Below are 25,220 nucleotides of genomic sequence, written 5' to 3'. Positions count from 1 at the left end.
TTTGTGTGTTGAAGGAGTGAATACTTGAATGTATGAAAGAGGGAAGTTTGATTGTTACTAGGCCTGAAATATTAAATATATTTTAAGTTTGTTTGTTTGTTTGTTTACTTATTTTGAGAGAGAGAGAGAGCGCAAGCATGAGTGTGGTAGGGGCAGAGAGAGAGAATCCCAAGCAGTCTCCTCACTGCCAGTGCAGAGCCTGATGTGGGCCTCAGACTCACAACCCATGAGATAATGACCTGTGCTGAAATCAAGAATCAGATGTTTAACTGACTGAGCCACCCAGGTGCCCCTTAAATATATTTTGAATATGCTAAATTTGACCTCTTGTAAGAATAAACGACACTTTACCAGAAAAAAAAATAAAAAGATTTTCCTAGGTTTTATGAATGCATTTACATGAAATAATATGGGAAAGTGTATAAGAAAGTTAGAGGAAGGCCATGATGGACTAACAACTCTATTTCTAGATTCTTGTATTCATTACTGTAAAAAACCAAGCAAATACACCTGCTGACGGAAGCCCTAAAGACCCGAAGTTATGTCTACTCACATCTGTGCCAACAGCTGATCTCCTTCTGCACTGCCTGTTTTATATTCACTGGAGCTTCATTTGTCCTTATTTCTGCTCCTCTTGCTAAAGCTGTTTACAATTCTAAAACACAACATAATTTTAAAAAGTCCCATGCTATATTACATTTGTTAACTACATTACATGAAATTGAAATTTAGAAATTTATTTTGCTTTCTAGTCAAGAATTCTTCCATTTTCAGTATTATGGCCTTCCTGGATACAAATACATTTGGTGGTGGTGGGGGGGGGGTTGTCCCATTTTAATATGGAGAGAGCAAAGAATTTTAAAGCAGAAATAAAAACCACTTCTCTGCATTTTAATCCTTCTTGATTAGGATACTTCCCTGCTCTCCTAGCTAACTTGATTATGTATGCCTTTTGCCAAACTCCAAACTCATGGTTTGGCAGTATTCAATTATTATTTAGTAGCTATTGATCACAGTTCCTCTCTATAGGAGGTTACTTACCCACTTATGATAATCTGGTTTGTTAATTTTTCATGCCCTTTATCTGTACAACTTTTATTGATACTGTCTGGTAAATTTTCAACCATTACTAACTTGGTAGGAATTTCATAAGGGAGAATGAAGTGGGCATAGAAGAACTGGAAATGAAGTTCTAATTAATGGAATTTCTTGTTCAGAGGAAGAAGAGAGAGTAGCAGGGAAGAGGTGGGAAGAAGAAATTCCTCAGTGTAGTCCTGAATGATGAAGGTCACATACTCTATTGCTTAATAGCAACCTCCACGTGATAGATGCTTAATAAATACTTCTTGAGTTAAAAATACTTTTTATATTGCTATTTTTACCACCTGTTATCTCATAACTACAAATTGATTGTGTTTTAGAGGGATTACCTGGAGAATCCTGGTTAAGGAGGCATAAAGTATGGACTTGGATGACTGTTGCCCCATTTCCAAGCTCTTGGGGAAACCCAAGCTCTCATGACATCTCAGGTTCCTAAGTAACATACCAGATTCTGACTTCCCCAAAGCTGGAACCTTCTTCTGTCTTCTTTGGTCTAGGATTCTATTCCCCTGGGATCCACCATGCTCATGAACCAATTTTTAAGGATATCTGTGCTAATGTAACATTTGACAACATCTACATTTTAGAGGACTTTTCTAAAGAGTCTGTAAACCCAAAGGAATAATTCTAATGGTGGGCCTTTTAGTTACCACGGCTGCTTCTTCTGGGATCCTGAAATTATACTGTCTACATAGACAATGGCTTTCTTTATTAGGCAATAGATAATCCTGATTGATTTCTCAGCACCAACACTACCCCAACATACGTTTCCCTCCTAAAAGCTGGTAACACACATTCCCTATGAGGTCAAAAACTTACTGAGAGGATAGTAGTAATGATTAATATTCCTGCCAGGGAAAAGAAATAAACTGCTCACCTGCTGGGATGTACTAACTTCTCACATTTTCAGGGAATGCTGCAAACACTGAAAGATGTGGCTTGCTAAATAAATTCAAACAGTAGAAGAGAGTGCATTTGTCTTCTAGATAAGGAACAATTAGCTATCATCTCATTAGCCTATTCCATTAGTAGCATATGCAGTAAATACAACATAACTCTATTATAATGTAGCTTATTACAAAAATTCTACCTTACCAAGGATTCAGTTTCCCTGAGACATAATTTCCTAGAGGAGGAGCCTGGTTAATTTAATCAATGCAAAGTAAGATTAGCCTTATATCTGCAAAACCATTATACAAACTCAATTAAACAGACATTAACTTAACACCTCCTATTTGTAAAGCACTAGAGTAGGTGATACAAACTGCTGACATTTGTATAGTCTTTTGGCATAGTATTATATCAGCTCCTCGCATCAACTCTGCATGGTTTTATCATTTCCATTTTACATTTGAGGAACCTGAGGGTGAGAGGGATAAATGACTTAATATGAAATGTCACTTGAGCATCAGAGGAGAGGAAGAGGGTGGTGGAATAGGAGGATACTAGGCTTGCCTTATCCCATGAACACAGCTAGATAACTGTTAAATCATACTAAATACCCCAGAAATGGACCTGAAAACTGACAGAACAAACCCCACAATTAAAGGGAAAGAAGAGCCACCCTGAAGAAGATAAGAAGTGAGGAGACGTGGGTTAGGGGAGAAGCAGTTCATGGCTGCTGTGGAGGGGAGGGAGCTGCTGTCATGGAGACGGGAGAGAGAGAGGAGCACACAGGGGAACACACAAAGAGAATGTTACCCCAAAACCATTGGCTTGGAAAATGAGAGGGACTGAATTTTATGAGTTCAACAACAATCAAGGCTTAAAGCCTGGAGTTTTAAAGGTCAGAAGCCTTGGCTGGGATAGAGCTGGGAGAGCACTGTACTGCTCCTGGAGAGAAGTCAGGCAAACAACCCAGGGGCAGACAGCATGGAAGCAGTGATCTGAAGAGCTCCAGGGACACACAGAGGGGAGGTTATTTGCTTTTCTTGGAGCACATCCGTGAGAGGCAGTGTTCATGGAGACACCTCTCTGGGAACAAAGGAGCAAGCCCATGCCATTTTCCTCCCTTGCCCCTCAGCATAAGCACAGAGCCATCTGTGGGAAGCAGCACAATGCAGACACTGGCTGCCTAACTTGCTTACACCAAGCCCCACTCCCACGCATTCTGGAAGAACCACCCTTCTTAGTCAACGCTTGCCTCAGGCACAACATAGTGGCCCCTCCTTCATAAGACCAGCACAAACTCCAGCCTATACCACATCTCCCAACCAGAGAGTTTTGCATGGCTTCAGTTCTAGTGGAGGTGGTTAACAGATTTCATTTCACAAGCAGGCCAGAGAACACGTAGCTAAAACTCGCCACATTCCGGTCAGGGACCAAACACTGCCCACAGCTGGCAAGTAGAACCTCTGCAGATGGCTGGCATGAAGGATAGAGCAGCCATAACACAATAGCAGAGTGCATGTAGCACACACCAGAGACACTCCCTGAAGTGCCAGGCTCTGGGCACTACATGACCTCTTTTTCATAAGCTATTAATTTTAGGAGCAGTAGACATAACTGGCTTTTCTAACAGAGAGGAGGCAGAGACTTACACAAAATGCAAAGATGGAGGAATGTATCACAAATGAAAGAACAAGATAAGGCCACAGCCAGAGATCTAAGTGAAACATATATAAGTAACATGCCTGAAGGACAATTTGAAGCAATGATCATAAGGATACTTACTGGGTTTGAGAAAAGAAGACATTAGTGAGACCCTTGCCACAGAGATAAGAGTTAAAAAAGAATCAGAGATCAAGAGAGCAGTAAACGAGATTAGAAACACACTTAACACAGTGAACAGCAGACTGGAAGAAGCAGAGGAACAAATTAATGACCTAGAAGACAAAGTGTTGGGAAGCAATGGAGCTGAACAAAAGAAAGAACTATGCAAAAATGAAAATAGACTTAGGGAACTCAGTGACTCCTTCAAATGTAATAACATTCATATTGTAGGAGTCCCAGAAGAAGAGAGAAAAGGGGGCAGATAATTTATCTGAAGAAATAATAGCTGAAAATTTCCCTAATCTGTGGAAGGAAGCAGACCTTCAGATCCAGAAAGCAGAGAGAACTCCCAATAAAATCAACAAAACCAGGGGCACCTGGGTGGCTCAGTCAGCATCTGACTTCGGCTCAGGTCATGATCTCCCGATTCATGAGTTCAAGCCCTGCATTAGGCTTTCTGCTGTCAGTGCAGAGCCTGCTTCAGATCCTCTGTCTCCTCTCTCTCTCTGTCCCTCCCCTGCTCATGTGTTCACTCTCTCTCTCTCTCTCTCTCTCTCTCAAAAAATAAACATTAAAAAAAAACAACAACAAAACCAGGCCAACACCGAGACATATAATTAAATTTGCACAATATAGTGATAAAGAAAAAAAAATCTGGGGCGCCTGGGTGGCGCAGTCGGTTAAGCGTCCGACTTCAGCCAGGTCACAATCTCGCGGTCCGGGAGTTCGAGCCCCGCATCAGGCTCTGGGCTGATGGCTCAGAGCCTGGAGCCTGTTTCCGATTCTGTGTCTCCCTCTCTCTCTGCCCCTCCCCCGTTCATGCTCTGTCTCTCTCTGTCCCAAAAATAAATAAAACGTTGAAAAAAAAAATCTTAAAGACAAAAGAAGTCATTAACTTACAAGGGAAGACCCATAAGGCTAGCTGGAGATTTCTCAACAGAACCTTGGCAAGCCAGAAGGGAGTGGCATGATATATTCAAAGTGCTGAATGAGAAAAATCTGCCACCAGGAATACTCTATCCAACAAGGTTATAATTCAGAATAGAAGAAGAGATAGTTTCCTAGATGAATAAAAACTAAAGGACTTCATGACCCTAAACCAGCCTTGCAAGAAATATTAAACGGGATTCTTTGAGTGGGAAGGAGAAACCAAAAGTGATAAAGGCAGGAAACACAAGGCAGAAAAAATGAGTATTTCTGTAAAAATCAGTCAAGGAACTCGAATGCACAAAAAGGATATAATATTTAATAACACATATCTGAAATAGGAGGAGAGGAGAAGAGAAAGGGTTCAAACTTAAGCAACCATCAACTTAATATAGACTGCTATTTCAGAAGAGGTTATATACACCCTAATGGTAACCATATATTAAAACCACTAATAATCATGCAAAGAATAAGGAGAAAGAAATTCAGATATATCAGTAAAGAAAATCAGCAAATCATGAAAGAGAGGAAGACGTGAAAGGATCAGAGAAAATCTCCAGAAACAACCATAAAATAAACAATAAAATGGCAGTAAATAATATCTATCAATAATTACTTTGAGTGTAAATGGACTAAATGCATAGGGTGTCAGAATGGATAAAAAAACAAGACCCATCTATATGCTGCCTTGAGACTCATTTTGGACCTAATGACAACTGCAGATTGAAAGTGAGAGGATGGAGAAACATTTATCATGCAAATGGATGTCAAAGGAAAGCCATAGTACCCATATTTATATTGGAGAAACTAGACTTCAAAACAAAGACTGTAACAAGAGACAAAGAAGGGCATTATAAAATAATGAAAGAGACAATCCAACAAGAAGATAGAACAATTGTAAATACTTATGCACCCAAATATGGGACATGATAATGGGGCCACCAATTATATAAAACAATAACAAACATAAAGGAGCTAATTGATAATAAATAGTAGTGGATTTTAACACACCACTTAAGCCAATGGACAGTTCATCTAAACAGAAAGTCAACACATAAACAATGGCTTTGGATGACACATTGGACGAGATGGACTTATCAGATATATTCAGAATATTCCATCTTTGAACAGCAGAATACATATTCTTTTAAAAAATGGTTCCTTTTTTTTTTAAGTTTATTTATTTTGAGAGACAGGAAGAGAGAGAAAATCCCAAGCAGCTCCACACTGTCAGCGTAGAGCCTGATGCAGGGCTTGAACTTATAAACTATGAGATCATGACCTGCACCAAAATAAAGAGTCAGACACTTAACTGACTGAGCCACCCAGGTGACCCTGAATACACATTCTTTTCAAGTGCAGGTGGAACATTCTCTAGAATAGATCACATATTAGGTCACAAAACAGGACTCAACAAATACAAAAAGACTGAAGTCATACCATGCATCTTTTCATACAATGCTATGAAACTAGAAGTCAACCCCAAGAAGAAATCTGGAAAAAACACAAATACATGGAGGTAAAACATCATGGTAATAAACAATGGATGGATGAGCTAGGAAATCAAAGAAGAAATTAAGAAATACATGAAACCAAAGAAAATGAAAACATCAAAAGCTTTGGGATGCAGCAAAAGCTGTCCTAAGGTGGAAGTATAGAGTAACACAGGTCTACCTCAAGAAGCAAGAAAAATCTCAAACAACCTAATCTTACACCTAGAGGGGCTAGAAAAAGAACAAAAAATGAATCCTAAAGCCCACAGAAGGAAAGAAATAATAAAGATTAGAGCAGAAATAAATGAAATAGAAACCTAAAAAAAAGCTATAGAACAGGTCAATGAAACCAGGAGCTGGTTTTTTGAAAAAAAAAAAAAATCAATAAAATCAATAAACTTCTAACCAGACTTATAAAAAAAAAAAAAAAAAAAAAAGAAGAGTGAGTGAGAGAACAAGAGAAAGGACCAAATAAATAAAATCACAAATAAGAGGAGAAATAACAACCAACACCACAGAAATACAAACAATTATAAGAGAATATTATGAAAAAGTATATGCTAACAAACTGGACAACCTAGAAGAAATGGATAAATTCTTAAAAACATATAACTTACCAAAAGTTAAATAGGAAGAAATAGAAAACCTGAACAGACTGATAACCAGCAAAGAAATGGAATCAGTAATCAAAAGACTCTCAAAGAACAAAAGCCCATGGCTAGATGGCTTCAAAGGTGAATTCTACCAAACATTTAAAGAATTAATGCCTATTCTTCTCAAACTATTCCAAAAAAATAGAAAAGGAAGAAAAACTTCCAAATTCATCTTATAAGACCAGCATTACCCTGATACCAAAACCAGATAAGGACTCTGCTAAAAAAGAGAACTATAAGTCAATATTTCTGATGAACATGGATGCAAAAATTCTCAATAAAATATATAGCAAACCGTATCAAATAATACATTAAAAAATTTATGCACCCCAATCAAGTGGGATTTATTCCTGGTTGCAAGGGTGGTTCAATATTCACAAATCAATCAATGTGATTCGTCACATGAATAAGAGGAAGGAAAAGAACTATATGATCATTTCAATAGATGCAGAAAAAGCATTCGACAAAGTACAACATCCATTTATGATAAAAACCCTCACTCAACAAAGTAGATTTAGAGGGAACACACCTCAACATAGTAAAAGCCATATATGAAAAACCCACACAAGCATCATCCTCAGGATGAAAAACAGAGCTTTTCCTCTTTTGTCAGGAACAGGACAGGAATGTTCACTCTCACCACTTTCATTCAACATAGTACTGGAAGCCCTAGCCTCAGCAATTAAACAACACAAAGAAATAAAAGGAATCCAAATTGGCAAGAAAGAAACAAAACTTTCTCTATTTGCAGATGACATGATACTCTATATAGAGAATCCAAAAGACTCTGCCAAAAAACCACATTAATTCAGTAAAGTCACAGGATACAAAATCAATGTACAGAAATCTGTTGCATTTCTATACACCAATAATGAAGTAGCAGGAAGAGAAATTAAGGAATCAATCTCCTTTACAATTACACCAAAAACAATAAGATACCTAGGAATAAACCTAACCAAAGAGGTGAAAGACCTGTATTCTGAAAACTATAAAAAAAAATGATGAAAGAAATTGAAGATGACACAAAGAAATGGGAAGACATTCCATGCTCATGGATTGGAAGAACAAATATTGTTAAAATGTCTATACTACCCAAAGCAATCTACACATTTAATGCAATTTCTATCAAAATACCAACAACATTTTTCACAGAACTAGTATGAACCATCCTAAAATTTGTATGGAACCACAAAAGACCTTAAATAGCCAAATCAACCTTGAAAAAGAAAAAGCTGGAGGCATCATAATACCAGACTTCAAGTTATATTACAAAGCTAGAGTGATCAGAACAATTTTATGCCAGTACCACAAAAATAGACACATAGATCAATTGAACAGGATTGAAAAACCAGAAATGAACCCACAACTATATGGTCTATTAAAAAGCAGGAAAGAATATCCAGTGGGAAAAAGATAGTCTCTTCAACAAATGGTGTTGGGAAAACTGGACAGCAACATGCAAAAGAATGAAACTGGACCACTTTCTTAAAATCAAACACAAAAATAAGTTAAAAATGGATGAAAGACGTAAATGTGAGACCTGAAACCACAAAAATCCTAGAAGAGAGCACAAGCAGTAACTTCTTTGACATCGACTATAACAACATGTTTCTAGATATATCTCCTGAGGCAAGGCAAACAGAAGCAAAAATAAACTATTGGTACTACATCAAAACGAAAAGCTGCACAGTGAAGTAAACAATTGACAAAACTCAAAGGCAACCTATGGAATGGGAGAAGATATTTGCAAATGATATATCTGAATTATACATAATTATCTGTATCTCTGTTATCTAAAATATTTAATGAACTTATAAAACTCAACACCTCAAAAATGAATAACCCAATTAAAAAATAGGCAGAATATATGAATAGACATTTTTCCAAAGAAGACATTAAGATGGCTAAACAGACACATGAAAATATGCTCAACATCACTCATCATCAGGGAAATACAAATCAAAACCACAATGAGACATCACCTCACACCTGTCAGAGATTATGTAATTTAAGTCCTCCATTTAGCACAGTGTTTTAGGAATAGTAGGGACTCAATAAGTAGTGTTGGTATATATATATACATATATATACATATATATATGTATACATATATATTAGATATGTATATATACATATCTAAATATTTATTATTCTATTTATTCTTCCCTATTTCTATTTATTTGCTCTTAGGGTATTATGTAAAATTTTGTTTTATCAAAGTAATTCCTATACATAAATAATCAAATATCATTGAAGTATCTTTCTCATTAAAAGCAGTCTTGTGCCTACTTTCCTAACTCTTACCTCCAAAGCAGCCACATTTACTATGTAACTTGCATCTTCTGATAATCACCTTCATTGTTCTCTAATTAGCTTATTCTATTCTCTATTTATTAGCTTTAGAGAGTATTTACTGACTTCTCATTATGACCTTTGAGAATTGCTTTGTTATCCCAACTTCTCCCCTCCATTTTCCCAGTAGAATTAGAATTTTCACTTAAACTAGTACATCGTATTTATACTATTACAACCATAAATATTGTTCACTGCTGAGTCAAGTAACTCACAATGATTACCTGCCCTCATATAGGTGTTTGTTTTCTTGGAGTAAATTATTTCCTTTTCTTTCATTTGCTTAATTTTCTATGTACATACAGCTTGTTTGTTCTTTTTTTTTTAACGTTTATTTATTTTTGAGACAGAGAGAGACAGAGCATGAACAGGGGAGGAGCAGAGAGAGGGGGAGACACAGAATCCGAAACAGGCTCCAGGCTCTGAGCTGTCAGCACAGAGCCCGACGCGGGGCTCGAACTCACAGACCGTGAGATCATGACCTGAGCCGAAGTCGGATGCTTAACCGACCGAGCCACCCAGGCGCCCCGGCTTGTTTGTTCTTAATACATCAACAGATCTGTTGAATGCCTGGTAATCATTGTTTCAAACTCAAAAGCCCATGAAATAATCTATCAGTTCCATTTTTTCTGTCGTGGAGACCTCCCTTCACAGGATTCTGTCCTTGTGCTCTAATGTGGACAGGTTGCTCTCTTGTCTAAATGTCATGCTAGGACTTTCCTTAGCATTTTAGTTTGGGGCTTGTTTTTTGAGAGAGTTTGCTAATGTGAATATAACTAGAATGAGGAAGCATTAATATTTTGGATTCAAATTATTAATCTATACTGCTTCTATGTCCTGGATTCACCAGCCAGTGAGGTCACATAAAATGAGGTCACATTTGCTTTTGATGCCCAAGTTATAATGGCTCAAGCCTTCACAGTTTGAATGCAAGATCTGCACACCACTAACTGCAAAGTTCCCGCTGAGTTTTTCTGGGGATCCCTAATAGGACTATGCTCATGTGTGCTCACTAGCTAGTCCATCTGCTGGTCACCACAAGGCATTTGCCATGTTCTTCCTCTTTTGCTGTGACTCCCCGGCAATATGTTTTGCCCTGAATATTGTTTGAAGGTGCTGATAGTATCCCTCATAAAACGGATGTTGTATTTGCCAGGGGCATTTTCTCCTGATGTTACTATTTCCAAGAATGCCAGTGGTACTAGGTTTGATGGGAGGTCATCAATGACTCTTTCCCCAAGTCCACGCACTTCCTACACCCCCTCCTCCACTGCTGTACTGTGGAACTCACAGTCTCTTTCAGTTTTTCCTTTTTGTAATTTCCTCTCTCCAAACCAATAATCATCAGCATTCACAACCCATTCAGTACCCTTTTTGTCAGGAACAACATAAAAGCTAGAAGGTTCAGAAGCACAGCTCAACTATGTAATTTATTACCAAACCAGAATGTTTAACATTTATATTCTAGTGAGTTTCTTAAGCCAGAGAAACAGCTTTAAAGTAAGATAGGTCCCCATTCTGGAGATAGAGAACTTCTTGCAACTTTGAAATGATGGACCTCTTTTTCTGCTAGGAAAGATTTTAAAAACCTTAGAGTCTACTTTCAATCCAAGTACCATATTGAAAATCTTTAAATATGCCCATATTTAAAAAAAAATTTTAATGTTTATTTTGAGAGAGAGAGAGACAGACACAGAGCGTGAGCAGGGGAAGGGCAGAGAAAGAGGGAGACACAGAATCTGAAGCAAGCTCCAGGCTCCAAGCTGTCAGCACTGAGCCTGATGTGGAGCTCGAACCCATGAACTATGAAATCATGATCTGGGCTGAAGTCAGATGCTTAACTGACTGAGCCGCCCAGGTGCCCCAAAATATGTCCATATTTTTAAAGAAATCCTCAAAAATTTTTTCCTTAGGAGAATTTGGAAACTGTCTATAGATATTTAGAAATAATATTGAATTGAAATAGTAAATATTTCAGACTTCACTAGTTCAAACTGGACTTTGTCTTAAAAATGATGTAATTTGCTGAATTAGCATTTTCAAAAAATACTTAAAAGTGGAAATGTCACCAACAGAGAGATCTGCAGATGACAACAAAGGAAAGACTTTTTCTTGTGAAGTTTAAAGTAATACCATGTTGGTCTTTGGGGCCAAATGAGAGAATTGTTTTCAAAATGAAGGCCATATTATTCCAGAAAGAAATTTAAGATAGTACAGAGACCCTTTATCACCTTCCCCTGCCTCCCTGTGAAGTGTCATTTCCTCCTTCTTTAATGTTCCAATTTTCATTTAGTGGAAGAAGACACTACAATTTACCAAATCAGTAAGAGGCAGAGCCTGGATTTTAACCTAGGTCAATTTGACTTCAAAACTGGTAGCTATTTCCTGCCTACCATATTGTGACATGTCATTTTGGATGGGTACAAAGATGTCCCTAAGGCGCAGGAGTTGTTCTAAGGGAACTACCCAGCTGTGTGGATTATGTGGGATTTCTCTGGCATATATAATGGTTCCCTGGTGATCCACACTCTATGTTGAAGGAGACTCTGGAGAAGATCTTCTGTGCAAGTAAATTTAATTCTAAATCTCACTGTCCCTCCCCTTTCTCCTAATGCCTTTTCTTCCATCCCTTTTTTAGAGAGAGGCCAAGTAACTGGTTGCTGATCCTACACTCTGCTCCCATAAGCCATCCACATGGCAGACCTGACTTACCTTTCCTATGACATCTGTTAACAGTTTAAGTGCCAGAGGATCATGAACCAAGGAGTCTGTGTAAAAGGAACCAAGGTATTTCTTTGGGTTGGTCGGATTGTCCTGGGCACACAGATCTGGGCGCATGTTGAATCCATGGGAAATTCTTCCTACTGTGAAAGGGAAGGCACCACCTGGAAGTAAACCCGTTAGTGAGAGGTTAGTGTCATTGGAAAAGATATTTTTCAATCCTCATATTGTATGCAAAGAGGAGTTACTGTAGTCTATTATTTACAAAGAATGTACTGGAACCTAAATGCTGGGAGATGACCCAAAACAAACGATATGAACTCATCTATGAATTCATGTTCAAGGAATTTATTCTAAAGAAAGAAGACAAGTGTGTGAAGTTATGTGGTCAAGGTTTTCAAATGTAGCATGCTTAAAATAGCAGAATACAGAGGCAACCTATCAGCTGGGAAATATCCAAATAATGATGGCCTATCCATAAATGTACTGCCACGCATGCAACCATCAAAAGTGGTGGTTATGGGGGTATGTGTGTGTGTGCCCAAGAGTCACAAACTCCAGTTCCCGTAAGGATCAAGCAGGAAATGTAAATTACTGAAATAGGCCTATTTGTAAATAATGGTGAATGGTAGGGACTCTTGCAAATTGGAGAGCTTATAGTCTGACTAGAGGAATTTAAACAAAATAAAACAAAAGCTATGCCAACCAAACTAACCTTGACTGCAAAAATGGAATTTGGCTCCCAAACCATCATATACTTTATGACTAGAATGATGGCTGCAAGCCTGTTATGGGCTGAATTATGTCCCTCCAAATTAATATGTTGAAGCCCTAACCCCCAATATAACTCTATTTGGACACAGGGCTTTTAAGGAGGTAATTAAGGTTAAATGAAGTCATAAGGTGGGACTTTAATCTGATAGGATTGGTGTTCTTATAAGAAGAGACTCCAGAGATCTTTGTCTCTCTGTGCATGCACAGATTAAATTAAAGGCCATGTGAGGACACAGTGAGTAAGTGGCCTCGTGTAATCCCGGCAGACAGGTCTCACCAGAAACCAACCCCACTGGCACTTTGATCTTGGACTTCTGTCCTCCAGGACTATGAGAAAATAAGGTTCTGTTGTTTAAGCCACCGAGTCTGTGGTATTTTGTTATGGTAGATCAAGCTGAGTAATGCAGATACGGTCTTACCTCCATGTGCAAAACACACTTTCAGTTTAGGAAATTTCTCGAACACTCCTCCCATGATCATGGAGCAAATGGCTGTGGTGGTCTCTGCTGGCATTCCTGAAAGAGGAAGCAGTCACAGGGCACAGAGCTGGTCACCTCCAGCAAGAAGCTCAGTGATGCTAGTGGTTGGGGAACGTCAGCTTGCTGTGATTGTGACAAACATGAGGTTGCTGCCTCAGCATGGCTTGGTTGTAGACAACCTTTACTTTGGCAAGCAGACCATCTGAAGTTTCCTATGTGCCACTTGCAGGTGGAGTCATTTAATGGCCAACATAGTCAAGGAGCCAGAGGACCTAGCTTTTGTCCTGATTCCTCCAGCTTCACTTTAGGATGTTGTAGGGCAAGCAGAGTACAATGAGTCTGGGTTGAACCCTAATTCTTCCAATCTTCTGCTTCCTGGCCTTTGACAAATTATTTAACACCCCCAGGCCTGTGCTTCTTCACCTGTAAAATGGGGACACTGTTGCCCATCTTGCAAGACTATTATGGAACCTTGCAAATGATAATGTTGAGAAAGTTCCTGGCCACTGGCCAGAGCTTCACATTAGAGGTGTTCAACAATTATTAGTTGCTTCTGTGCTTCAGTTTCTTCATCTGTACAGTGGGTTTGTTCTTGCCACTAGTCCTTAATAAATATCAACTAAAATTATAATTCCTGCCAAATCTTTGCTGCATCTTAGAGATGAGGTTGAAAATAACTGGGTTAAAATGAATTATTTCAAGTGCTTTGTGCTCCTAGAAGTAACTGTTCCATGCTGACCCCTTTACCTCCTCAGAGTTAGTCTGGGTTACATTTCCAGGCTACTGCTTTTCAGACTATGACTAAAAAATCTCTGGGGGAATCCATATGCAAGCCTGTACCTTCTGGGGAAGACTGACTCTCTGGCTGCCAAGTGGGGATTTACTAGATGCTCATCCTGCTCCAAATCTCTCATTGCTCTATGGACAGAGATACCTCTGGCTCCCTGACCTTTTGGGAATTCTGGAAGCACAATGATTCATATCCACCTGGGAGAAGTTTGTGGGCAGAAATTCCTGAAGGCAGGGAGATGGAGATGGACAGCATCACTTCTTTTTGGTCTTGTGATTCTGCTCTCCATCAATTACTTGGACCATGATTGCATAATCCATTCTCCATACAGGAGCCAAAGTGGAATATTTTCAGTGTCTGTTGCATCATGGCCCTCCCCTGCTGGGAATTGTCTAATCTGCTAATGATCACTTTTCCAGAATTCACAATAGAATTCTGAAATTAGCCTGTTTGTTTGTTTATGGTCTGTATATTTGCTTGTTACCTGTTTCTTCTAACCAGAACATAGGCTTCAGAAAGGCAGAGGTTTTTTGTCCATGTCAATATCCAAAGTGCTAGGTACAGGGCCCAGCATGCTGGAGAGGATCAACATATATTTGTTGCATAAATGAATAATGAAATGACTCTTTATGCATATGTTCTCCTCTATTTTTCATGTGGGAGGCTGTAATGTAAATAAGTTTGTGGGACTTGTCAAAGTGTTATGTGAGTTAGGATGAGATTTTGTTTGGAGCTGGACAGCATTGGTCGCCCTTAGGTTATCTCTTCTTGCTAATTGTTGCTCGAGAATTTGGTGGGGGATGGGTAGGAAGCTGCCTTACTAAATACATTGGTCTAAAAAAGAAATCACAGAGGCATAAAATGTCAGAGCAGAAAGATAATCCAGACCAGCTCTCCCATTTTAACATGAGAAATGAGCCTAAGAAGGTAAAGTGATTTGCCACATGTTATAGAAATAGAGACTGGCTGGAACTGAAATTCAGTTTTCTTAATTTCAATATATGGCTCCATTTAATTCTTCATTGTGGTTCCTTTATAATTACTTGTACTAATTGGGCTGAGGGGAGAATGGATAATGGCTTCCCTAAAGAAAATCCTGGGCTGTTCATCTGGGAACCCCACTATTCATTGGGTTTATAGATGAGCTGCACTTTTTACTTGTGGCCACAGTTACACCTGTCTCCATTTCTTGTTATCAGGGGTAATAAGGAGAAATTGGATAGGCCAAGCAGAGGTCTCTCCTCTTTTCCTCTCCCTTACTCTCATGTGGAACCGTGAATGAATAGTGCAGGAACAAAGAGCAGAAGAGAGAAGCAGATAATAGGAAAATTAAAAGCCTGGGTTATCTACAATATAGGGCCTCAGATCCTTCGGTGTTGGAAATCCTACTTGTAACTCCAGTGTTCTCATTTGCAAGACCTGATGCTATTATTGGCTCCTTAAAAAAATCTATTAGATAGGCATGGTTAGTTATTTTGGGGACCTTTTTGGGAGTCTGTTTAATGAGGTAGCTTTGGAGCCAGACAGATTTGTGTAAATTCCATTTTCACTTATTAACGGCATGACTTGGACAACTTATTTAACCACTGCAAGACTCAGTTTCTCTACCTATAAAATGGTTATTATGATGTCAACATCAAAGAGTTTTGTGTGGATATGACTAAAATTAAATAAGATAATATATACAGCATTTATCTAAAAGCTCAGGAACTCACAATCCTGTTCATTATTCATACTTTCTCTTTTTGACATAGTAGTGTTCCAGAGATAATTGGAAAAAAACTCAAAGGCTTGGTCCTCTTTTCCAGACTCTGAGCTGACACAAACCTACAAGCCAAGGGAGCCAGTATTTGGCCATTCGTCCATCCATCTGCATGTCCCAGGGGTGGACAAATAGGGAACAGTTCAACTTTTCAGCCACCTTTAAAGAAGCAGTGAGAGAGAGAGAAAGTGAGAGTTATTTGGATGAGCCAGCAAATATAGTGGACTATTTTAGGAAAACTATTTTTCTCTGGGTCTATATTGATCTGAGTAAATAGGCTAAAATACTTAAAAAATTTTTAAATATTCATTTAGTTTTGAGAGAGCGAGAGAGAGACAGAGCACGAGCAGGGAAGAGGCAGAGAGACAGGAGACACAGAATCTGAAGCAGGCTCCAGGCTCTGAGCTGTCAGCACAGAGCCCAACACAGTGCTCAAAACCACGAATTGTGAGATCAGGACCTGAGCTGAAGTCAGAAGCTCAACTGATGGAGCCACCCAGGTGCCCCAATAAGTTAAAATATTTTTGAAGTTGTTTCTTGATCTATGTAAAAGAGTCATTGAGAAATTCTGCTCCTGCTTAGAAAATAAAAATGTCACTTAGAATTAATAAGGGGGTTGGTGGATTTACCATTGAGGTTGATGAATTTAATATGTTGTTTGGCAAAACAAGTCACAGGAAGTATCTATCATTCAACTGTTTTGGCTGAGAGCAAAATGCTTAAGGACTGATCCCACACATCAGATGCAGGTGAAATTCTCCCTGCTGGTTCCAACTTGATCCATTCTTTGAAAAGGATTGTTCAGATTGTATCCATACAGTCAGGGCTAGCGTGTTCCCTTATTTCCCCCCACTTAGAAACCTGAGGATGTAGAAAGTGAAGAAGTGATGCATTGGTGGCCAGGGGCTCATGACTGGCCTGGAGCAGGCTGGCCTGACCCAAGCCGTCAGCCATTCAGAGCGTGACACCAGATAGAAATTTCCAGGGATCTCTGGGTACTCATGAAGCCTTAGGAGCCTAGCTGAGTCCCTGAACAGTCTGTTGAGAATGAGATGACTTTAGAACATCAAGAGCCGTCAGTGCCTCAGCTGGGCAGGTACTGAGATGAATGTCATGGGCAAACCTTCCAGGGCCTTCTGGGAAATGGAAATCCTATCTGGATGGAATGACTTTTGTGCAACAAAATGTTTAGTTTAAAAAAGTTCCCTCAATAGGCATTGAGTATGAGTGCTTAACAAGGTTCAAAACAGATTTCCTTAGCGCATCTTTCCCAAATAATATTGAGGTGCTGGAGTGATTCATCCTACCTTTACATATAAATATGTGGGCTAAACGGGCTGATGCAGTGCAAACTCTGGGCTTAAGCATTTTTAAAATGAAGAAGCAGGGTGCCTGGATGGCTCGGTTGTTAAGTGTCTGACTCTTGATTTCCGCTCAGTCATGAGATTGAGCCCTGTATTGGGTTCTGTGCTGAGAGCGCAGAGCCTGCTTGGGATTCTCTCTCTTTCTCTCTCTCTGTCCCTCCTCTGCTCATGCATGTGTTTTCTCTCCTTCACAATAAATAAATAAACATGAAACAAATAAAAAAATAAAATGGAAAAGCAATTCTTGAATAGTAAGGGATTCTGGAAGTGGTAGGTAAAGAGTAGGTTGGAGAGAAAGGGCTTCTAATTCATCAGGTTCTGGGGGCAGAAGGAAGAGAAGCTAATTAGTTTCTGATAATTAGTTTGGGTCATCTTTTTTGGATGGATTGATTTGACAAAGTTACAAAATAATGGTATCTCAGTGAGATTTGACTCCTCATTAGGATGTAACTTTATTCTATGTGACTGTTACAGTACATTTCTATTCAATTCAAATTAGTAAATACTTTTGATCCCTTCTGTATGTGAGGCATTGTAGAGAACACAAAAAGGCACTTAAACTCTCAAAATCATATCTCATATTAATTGAGAACTTGCCATGTGCCAAAGCTGTTATAAGAATTTTACAGTTGTTAACTAGTTTAATCCTTTATAAGATGAGTACTTTTAAAAATTGAAATACAGTTGACACACATGTTACATTACTTTCAGGTGTACAATATGGCAGTGTGACAACTCTGTATGTTATGCTGTGCTCACACAACTCAGCTACCTTCTGTCACCATACAACTCTATTATAATATCGTTGACAATATTCCCTGTGCTGTACCTTTCATCCTCGTGACTTATTCATTCCATAACTGGAAACCTGTACCCCCCCTCCCCTTCACCCAGTTTGCCCATCCCACAGCTTCTTCCCCTCTGTTACTGTTCTTATTTGTTCGTTTGTCTTTTAGATTCCACATAAAAGTGAAATCATATGGTATTTGTCTTCCTCTGACTTATTTCACTTAGCATAACACCTTCTGGGATGAGCACTGTTATTATTCTCATTTTACAGAGAAAGAAACTAAGGCAAATAGAGGCTAGGTAACTCACTCAGGTCTTACGGCTGATAAATGGGAGAGGCAGGCAATCTGCCACTATCAGTCTGTCTGCCTTATACTTGTAACAAGATCATTTTTGTGCCTGAAAACTGACCTGAGCATGTATGGTTGGGTTCACCCACTAAGAATGGTAGTCTCGGAGATAAAGGGGATGGTTAGACACTTTGGAACTCCAGGATCCCCTTGAAATGACAAAGTCAGCTTGGCTCATGGTAACTCCTCTCATTTGCTTCAGCCATGTGATTGACACAAGTTAGAGACTAGTGAAGCTGCCAAGTCTTGCTAACCAAACAATTGTGCTGCCATCCCCAAGATACCACAAGTCAGCCAGGGTCTGGATGCTCTCCTGAATCCCCCAAGAGACCAGCCCCCAAAACAGCTTATTTAGAATGAGTGATGGGTTGAGCTAGTTATATGGAAAATATCCATTTGGGATGGCAACTGGTAGCTCTTGCTTTTTGAGCTCCTTAGTAATTCATAAACCCAATCCCAGTGAATAATAAAATGACTTGCAGTCGAAGGCTTCTTACATTGTGTTGAAAACAACTTGGATGCACAAGTAAATAATTCCTCTTTCAGAGCCCATTAAAGTTTCTAGAAAACATTTATTGCATCAGTCAGCCACTGCAGCCAGTAATCTCCAGGGAGTTCAATATTTAGAGGAACATTAAATCTTTCAGGTTGTTTAGGAGGCAATTTAATAGGTAACCCCCCACCCTCAACTAGTGGGCAGTGTCCACAGATAACAGACATGGAAAAATTTTTGCATGTAGTCAGAGCTCAATAAATATTAAAGGAATACATAAATGATCAGTGATTACAGTGCCTAATGAGTCCACCTACATCTATTTAATGCATTATTGAAGATTTTCCATTTGCAATGAAAAGAATAGAAAACAATACTGTTATAATTCTAGGAGGGAAGAAATAAAAAAGTGCAATTGAAAGTAGAATTATGCATCTTGATTCCTGATACTAAGAAAAGCAGATTTAGTTGCAGAAAGAACAGCAGGGTGGAGGAAGACTGGTAGAGAGGATCATGGGACTGTGGACACTTTAGGGGGATACTTAAGAGATGAAAATGGCACTGAGTTCCTAAAAATATACTTTGTAATGCAATATTTCAAATATAGAAAGTTGTAAACAATAGTACCATGAACTTCCATATATACTCACCAGTTTAGTTTCATCAAATGTTAGCATTTTGTGGCTTTGTTTTGTGTTACATATTTTAATTATACATTTTCAAAATATATGGCTTAGAAAGTATCTTAATTGTGGACTGGTTAAATAAATGAAAATATATCCATATGTTGGAATATTATGCAGTTATTTAAAAATCACACATTAAAAGAATTTTGATATATATTGGAAATTCTTGATTATGATATGAAATCACATATGTAGTAGAATTCAGATTTCTTTAAAATATAGATACAAGCAGAAACACACAAGCAAAAAGTCAAATGAAATATATAATAACAGTGGTTATTTACCTTTGGTTAGTGGGATTATGGTTTATTTTTGTTTTTCTCTTTGGGCTTTTCTGTATTTTCCAGAATTTCTTCAAAATCACTTCATAATTTGAAAAAGTATTTTTTTTCTAAAGCAAAATAATTTTTTTTTTTTTTGCATGTCACTAGCATGGTCTTTTACACCATGGCTGCGATGAGGGTAATATTTCAGCTTCCAAATGAAAGAGTAGGAAGATAGCATGAGGGATGGAAAGTAAGAGATTTTCCTGAGCCAACTCTGGGCTGATCAGGGAAGCATTTCTCCCTGTCCCTCTTCTAGTGGAATGGCCCATTCCTTTTGGGGGACTCTGTCCATGTTTCCTGCTGTGTGTAGCATGTCATCAGGCATCTTTCTCTCCCCCTGCCAGGGGAGTGGCACACTGATATTCTGTCCTCCAGCACCGAGCACAGTGCCTGGCCCAGTTGCACGTTGGCTGAGCGAGCGCTGCATACTCACTGCATAGATGGGGAAGAGTTCCTGCGCGTTCAGGTCCCATTCATTGATGTGGGAGCCAATCTGGACCCCTGGAAAACCCAGCTCCTTCACACAGCGCTCCATTTCCTTGACGGCCAGCTCAGGGGCCTGCATGGGCAATGTCCCCAGACCCACAAACCTCCTGGGGTGCTTTGCAACAGTGGCAGCTAGGTCGTTGTTTAAAAGCTGGCACAGGTCTAGAGTGTCCTGAGGTTTGGCCTGGTAGAAACAGGTAAGGGAGAACCATAATGTTCAAAACCTATACTTCTTTAGATATTTGCTCTGAACAACACCTCCCTTGGGCTGAACCATTTGTCATTCTCTATGGCTTTACCCTTCAACAAGCTGGGGCGCATTCAAATAGGCACTGGCTGCAGGGGACCCTGAAGCAGATCACTGCAAATGCAAAGAAAACTGCTAGTATATTGCTGATTGATTAGAAAATTGAAGCTATCATTGGAAGAGATAGACACAGTTACTGGACCTGCTGTCATTCTGTAGAAGAGATGGAATGAGGATGGGCCACACTCCCCCGCCACCCCAGCTCAGACAAGGGCCTGAAAGGCTGAACACAGAGCACCACAGCTCCTCCAGGCAGGAGGCAAGGCCTGGTGAGTGCCCCACACCACCAGCAGCACACCTCCTTGTCATACCTCATCATGGGACCCCCTCCTGTCCCTGTCTGTGTTCCTCTGCATCCTTCCCATTGGCGGTGACACTCAAGAGTTACCTTAGCAAAATGTTGAATGCAGATGGTTGGCTTTCTGTTCCCCTAACTTTCCCTTCTTTATTGTTCTCTTTCCTTTTAACTTCATCCCACCCCACTGCCAGGAATTTGGTACTCTTTTGAAATTCCAGTGGTCCAGTCAAAATGGTATGCAATCTTATAAGTTTGACCGTATTGAAATCTTAGGGCATTTTTATTTTAAAGAATGAGTCTAATCACAGGAACGGGTAAAGACTAAAACACTAATGCTGGACTATGAGCACAGGTGGGGGGAACTATGTGGGAGCAGGTGCTATTTCCATTGCTCCTTAAATCACAACACAAATGAATATTTACTTGGTTGAATGGATACTTAGTGCACCCCCAGCTATGTACAAAAATGACCTTCCACAGGCTTGCGATCATGCCTGAAACTCAGCATGTGAGACTTGATCACTTGGGGAAAGGCATCCAACTGCAGGAATCCCATTTTGAACCGTGTGTTTCCCTGGGAGAGGCAACATATGAGGCCATTATTATCGCTCTCACTCTGTAATCATTGTCGTCTCAGAATAAACTTGCTTGTCATTTACTCATTAAGGCAGTGCAGGAATGAATCATGAGACAGGCAAGTTCTGATGGGATTAAGGTTGAGTCTAGAACTGACCCATTCAGTGAAAATGTAATGTAAGTCACTTACTGACACGTGGCTCCTGGCTACCATTCTGGACCGTGCGGGTCTAGAGCAAGAACATGACTAGGAAAAAGGCTGGGGAAGCGACACTGCAGTGTGAGAAGCTGGGGGTGACTGCTGGTCTCTAAAGAGAAGGAGAATTGGTGTGTGGGGGGGTGATGTCAAGACTTGAGGTATCTGTCTACTCTCTTGTGAGCCTGACATGGGCTTCCATCCACCAAGGAGATGATTTCAGGTTCACACTTACCCAGTAACTAAACATGACAGGAACTGTGGAAAGAGCTTGCACGGTCACCCCTAGACACAGACACAAAGAAAGACAAAGACAATGACATGAATAGTCCAGTCACTCTTCCGGCATTTCCCCAGGCCCAGGAAGTCTCCATCTCAATCTCCCCTCCCCTGCTGTTCCTCCCTGTCTCTCTTTTCTCAGGCTCTCTGCCACAGGCCTCCCTTATCCCTCAGCCCCAAGTCTAGGGGGAGGGATGAAGGCTGGACAAAAATGACATCATTCAAGAAAAAATTAATTTGCCCCATTTGTCAAGAGCTATTTCTACCCTCCTTCCTGTGAAGTTTTATTTAAGCAAGTCATTTTTCCATTAATTCTTTCAGAGCTTTTCATTTGAGTTCATGGGTGACAGTTTCTTAGCCACCTCCCTTTTAATTCATCTCCTAAGGGACTCTGGGTGGAGTCCCACTGTCTGGAATGGAATGCCCAGAATGGGTCTCTGGGTTTGGTCCCAGAATCCAGCAACCAGGATGCCTAAAATCTCTTGTCTTCAAGCTTCTGGAGCTGGGGTATTAGGAGAGATGCTGCCCAACCGAGCTGGTTCCTCCTTCTGCCTTACCCACATCCAACCCACTAGCAAGTCTTGTTAGCTCTACTCCAGTTCCTTTCATTGCCCATCTTTCCCATTTCCTGCTACTACCTGGTCCAAGCCACAGGCATATGTGGACCACTACAGAAGCTCCAAACTGGTCTCCTACCCTCATTCTTGTTCTTGTACAATTTGTTCTCTATTCGGAAATCAGAGTAAGAGGTAAAACTCAGATCAAGTCACTTCCTTGCTTAAAGCTTCCAAGGACTTTTCATCACACTTAGAGTAAAATCTAGACTTGAACATGGTGTAGGAGACCCCACACAGTCTCTCCCAGGGCTCCCATTGCTCTTTGTTGGCCTCCTGCCTGTTCTTTGGAGCACTTTACTGTCCTGCTGTTCCACCTGCCTGGAATGCTCTTGTTTTGGCTCATCATAGGATAGGCTCCTTTTCACCTTTAGTTCTTTGTTGAAATGTCAGCTCCTCAGAGAGGTCTTCCCCAACTCCAGCCACTCTCTCACCCATTGTTCCATTCCTTTCCTTTTCTATGCAGTCTGTCACTACTGTGTTTAGTGGCTCACTCTGTGGTTTCCCCTCCTTGAAGGTAAAAACCACGTGAGCCTGTCTATATCTCTAGTGTCCAGAGAGGTATCTGGCATGTAGACCAGACCCAATGAATGAAAGAATAAACCATTATTTAGTGAGGACTAGAGATGACAGTGTTTGATTAGAGAGCACTGTCAAAACATTGTTACAAGATAATATTTACGTTCATTGATTAGTAGAAAACAGATAAGCTCCTTTCAATTGTAAAATCTTTACGTTTTACCCGAATATTTTTGCTTACATTGCTCTATTTCATTTCTACAGTTTGTGGATTAGGTGTGAGGTCACATGGCTTAAAAGTGGTGGAATGAGGCTCCTGTCCAGCGTTGCTCTTTCCCTATACCCCAGTGGCCATTGCATGTCATAGATCTCATGTTAGCATGGTAAATTGCACAATTTGTGAGTTGGTTGGTTTGGATACATATTCTTTGGTCTCTGGGAGCTGAAAGGGAAAAAAACCAAATCTAATCCAATTGGAGCTTATATGTTTTAAAACAGGGGTCTTGGACCCTATGACATAGCACGATATTCCCCAAATTTACCTGTTGATTAAAATGGTAAGGGATGTTGTTATAAAAAAAAAGTGCCTAGGCCCTCCTTTGGACATTCTGATTCAGTGGATGGGGCCCAAAAAAGAATTTTAGCAAGCACCACAGGTGATCCTTATCCTGAGAGAGGTTTGGGGAAAGCTTTTGTGGTGGAATGAGAGAAGCGGCCCTAGGTACAATCCTAGCTCTGCCATTTACTAGCTGTGTGATCCTGAGCAAATTACTTAACCTCCTTGCATTCCTTAGGTAATAATAGGTACTGGTGAGGGAGGATTAAATGTGAGCAGGTATGTGCTCATATCCCTCTGACTTCTCTGGGACTTTTAGCTTCCTTCATGTAGAGAGGACTGAGCTCCCACTCCATCCCTCACCAATTCTAACCTTCCTGGGTTGGTTCCAGAACCAGCTTCAGGAAGAATTCAACCTAGTTGAGGGCTTTGGAGACACAAAAATGTCATCTCATTGATATCTTATTTTGGTCTTTCTCAGCTCTGTGTTGGATCTTGTAGTGAAGAGACCCAGCGGCTGCCAGTTACATTTCCCTCCCGGTGAAGATGGCATGGATTTCTGGAATCTTCTATGCTGGGCCTTCATCATTTTATTTTCCTACCTCCATGGAAGTGGTAGGATATAGTTGTTAAGCCTTTGGGTCAGACTGCCTGGGTTCAAATCCTGTTTCTGCTCTCTATAAGCTGTGTGATATCGGACAAATTGCTTAACCTCCGCCCCTCAGTTTCTTCATCTATAAAATTGGCATAATAATAGATACTATCTCCTAGTGTTGTTATAGTGAGTTAATTTATAGTGAGTTAATTGAGTTAATACATGGTAGGTGCTGAGAGCTGTGCCTAGCACAAAGTAAATGCTCAGCAAAGGTTAGTCACAATGGTTCTCTCAAGGATAGCCATGGAATTAAACACAAAACAAAAACTGAAGGAAGCACACTTCATCTAAACTGCAGTCATAGGCAGTGGTTCTGACACCAGTTATCTGAGTGTCATTTCCACTAAGTTTTCTTTGAAAGGGTGGGTCCTTGCTCAAGCTTCACATTTAAATTATTTTTTAACATTTTAAATTTATTTTTGGAGATAGAGCACAAGCCAGGAGGGGCAGAGAGAGAGAGGAAGACACAGAATCTGAAGCAGGCTCCAGGTTCTGAGCTGTCAGCACAGAGCCCAATGTGGGGCTCGAACCCATGGACCGCGAGATCATGACCTGAGCCCAAGTCAGACACTTAACCAACCGATTCATGCAGGGGCCCCTCAAGCTTCACATTTAGAGCAAAACCTTGCTCTTTGCTCTAGGTCTGGGAAACTTGTTCTGTCTTGCTCCCCTCCCACCCCATGTGGCATATACTCTTGTGTTCTGTGGAATAGTCTACAGAAATGCTTCAGACTTTCTGCAATGTTCAATTTGAATGCCAGTTATTTTTTTTATTTTTTAAACTTTATTTATTTATTTTGAGAGAGAGAGAGAGAGCATATGCGTGTGGGGTGGGGCAGGGAGAGAGAGAGAGAGAGAGAGAGAGAGAGAGAGAAGGAATTCCAAGCAGGCTCTGCACTGTCAGCTTGGAGCCCAGTGTGGGTCTCTAACTCACGAACCTGTGAGATCATGACCTGAGCCAA

The 25,220-nt window shown here is 40.0% G+C and overlaps 1 protein-coding gene across 2 annotated transcripts in view; it reads right to left on the bottom strand.

Annotated features, from left to right (window-relative positions):
- Positions 1–25,220, bottom strand: part of ACMSD (aminocarboxymuconate semialdehyde decarboxylase) — a 55,279-nt gene that overhangs the window by 12,260 nt on the left and 17,799 nt on the right. Inside the window, exons 4-8 of one of the 2 annotated variants that reach the window (XM_030327659.1) lie at positions 21,871–21,920; positions 20,206–20,442; positions 15,830–15,923; positions 13,153–13,248; positions 11,951–12,123 (exon numbers count right to left, since the gene is read on the bottom strand). In XM_030327659.1, the coding sequence (XP_030183519.1) occupies positions 11,951–12,123; positions 13,153–13,248; positions 15,830–15,923; positions 20,206–20,442; positions 21,871–21,920 (650 nt within the window). The remainder of the gene's footprint in view (positions 1–11,950; positions 12,124–13,152; positions 13,249–15,829; positions 15,924–20,205; positions 20,443–21,870; positions 21,921–25,220) is intronic. The other variant, XM_030327660.1, reaches the window with a different exon arrangement.

The sequence above is a fragment of the Lynx canadensis genome, chromosome C1 (assembly GCF_007474595.2).
Source record: "Lynx canadensis isolate LIC74 chromosome C1, mLynCan4.pri.v2, whole genome shotgun sequence".
In the NCBI taxonomy this organism is placed as follows: domain Eukaryota; kingdom Metazoa; phylum Chordata; class Mammalia; order Carnivora; family Felidae; genus Lynx; species Lynx canadensis.
The sequence above is the reverse complement of the archived record's forward strand: the minus strand, read 5'-3'. Positions and strand labels throughout refer to the sequence as shown.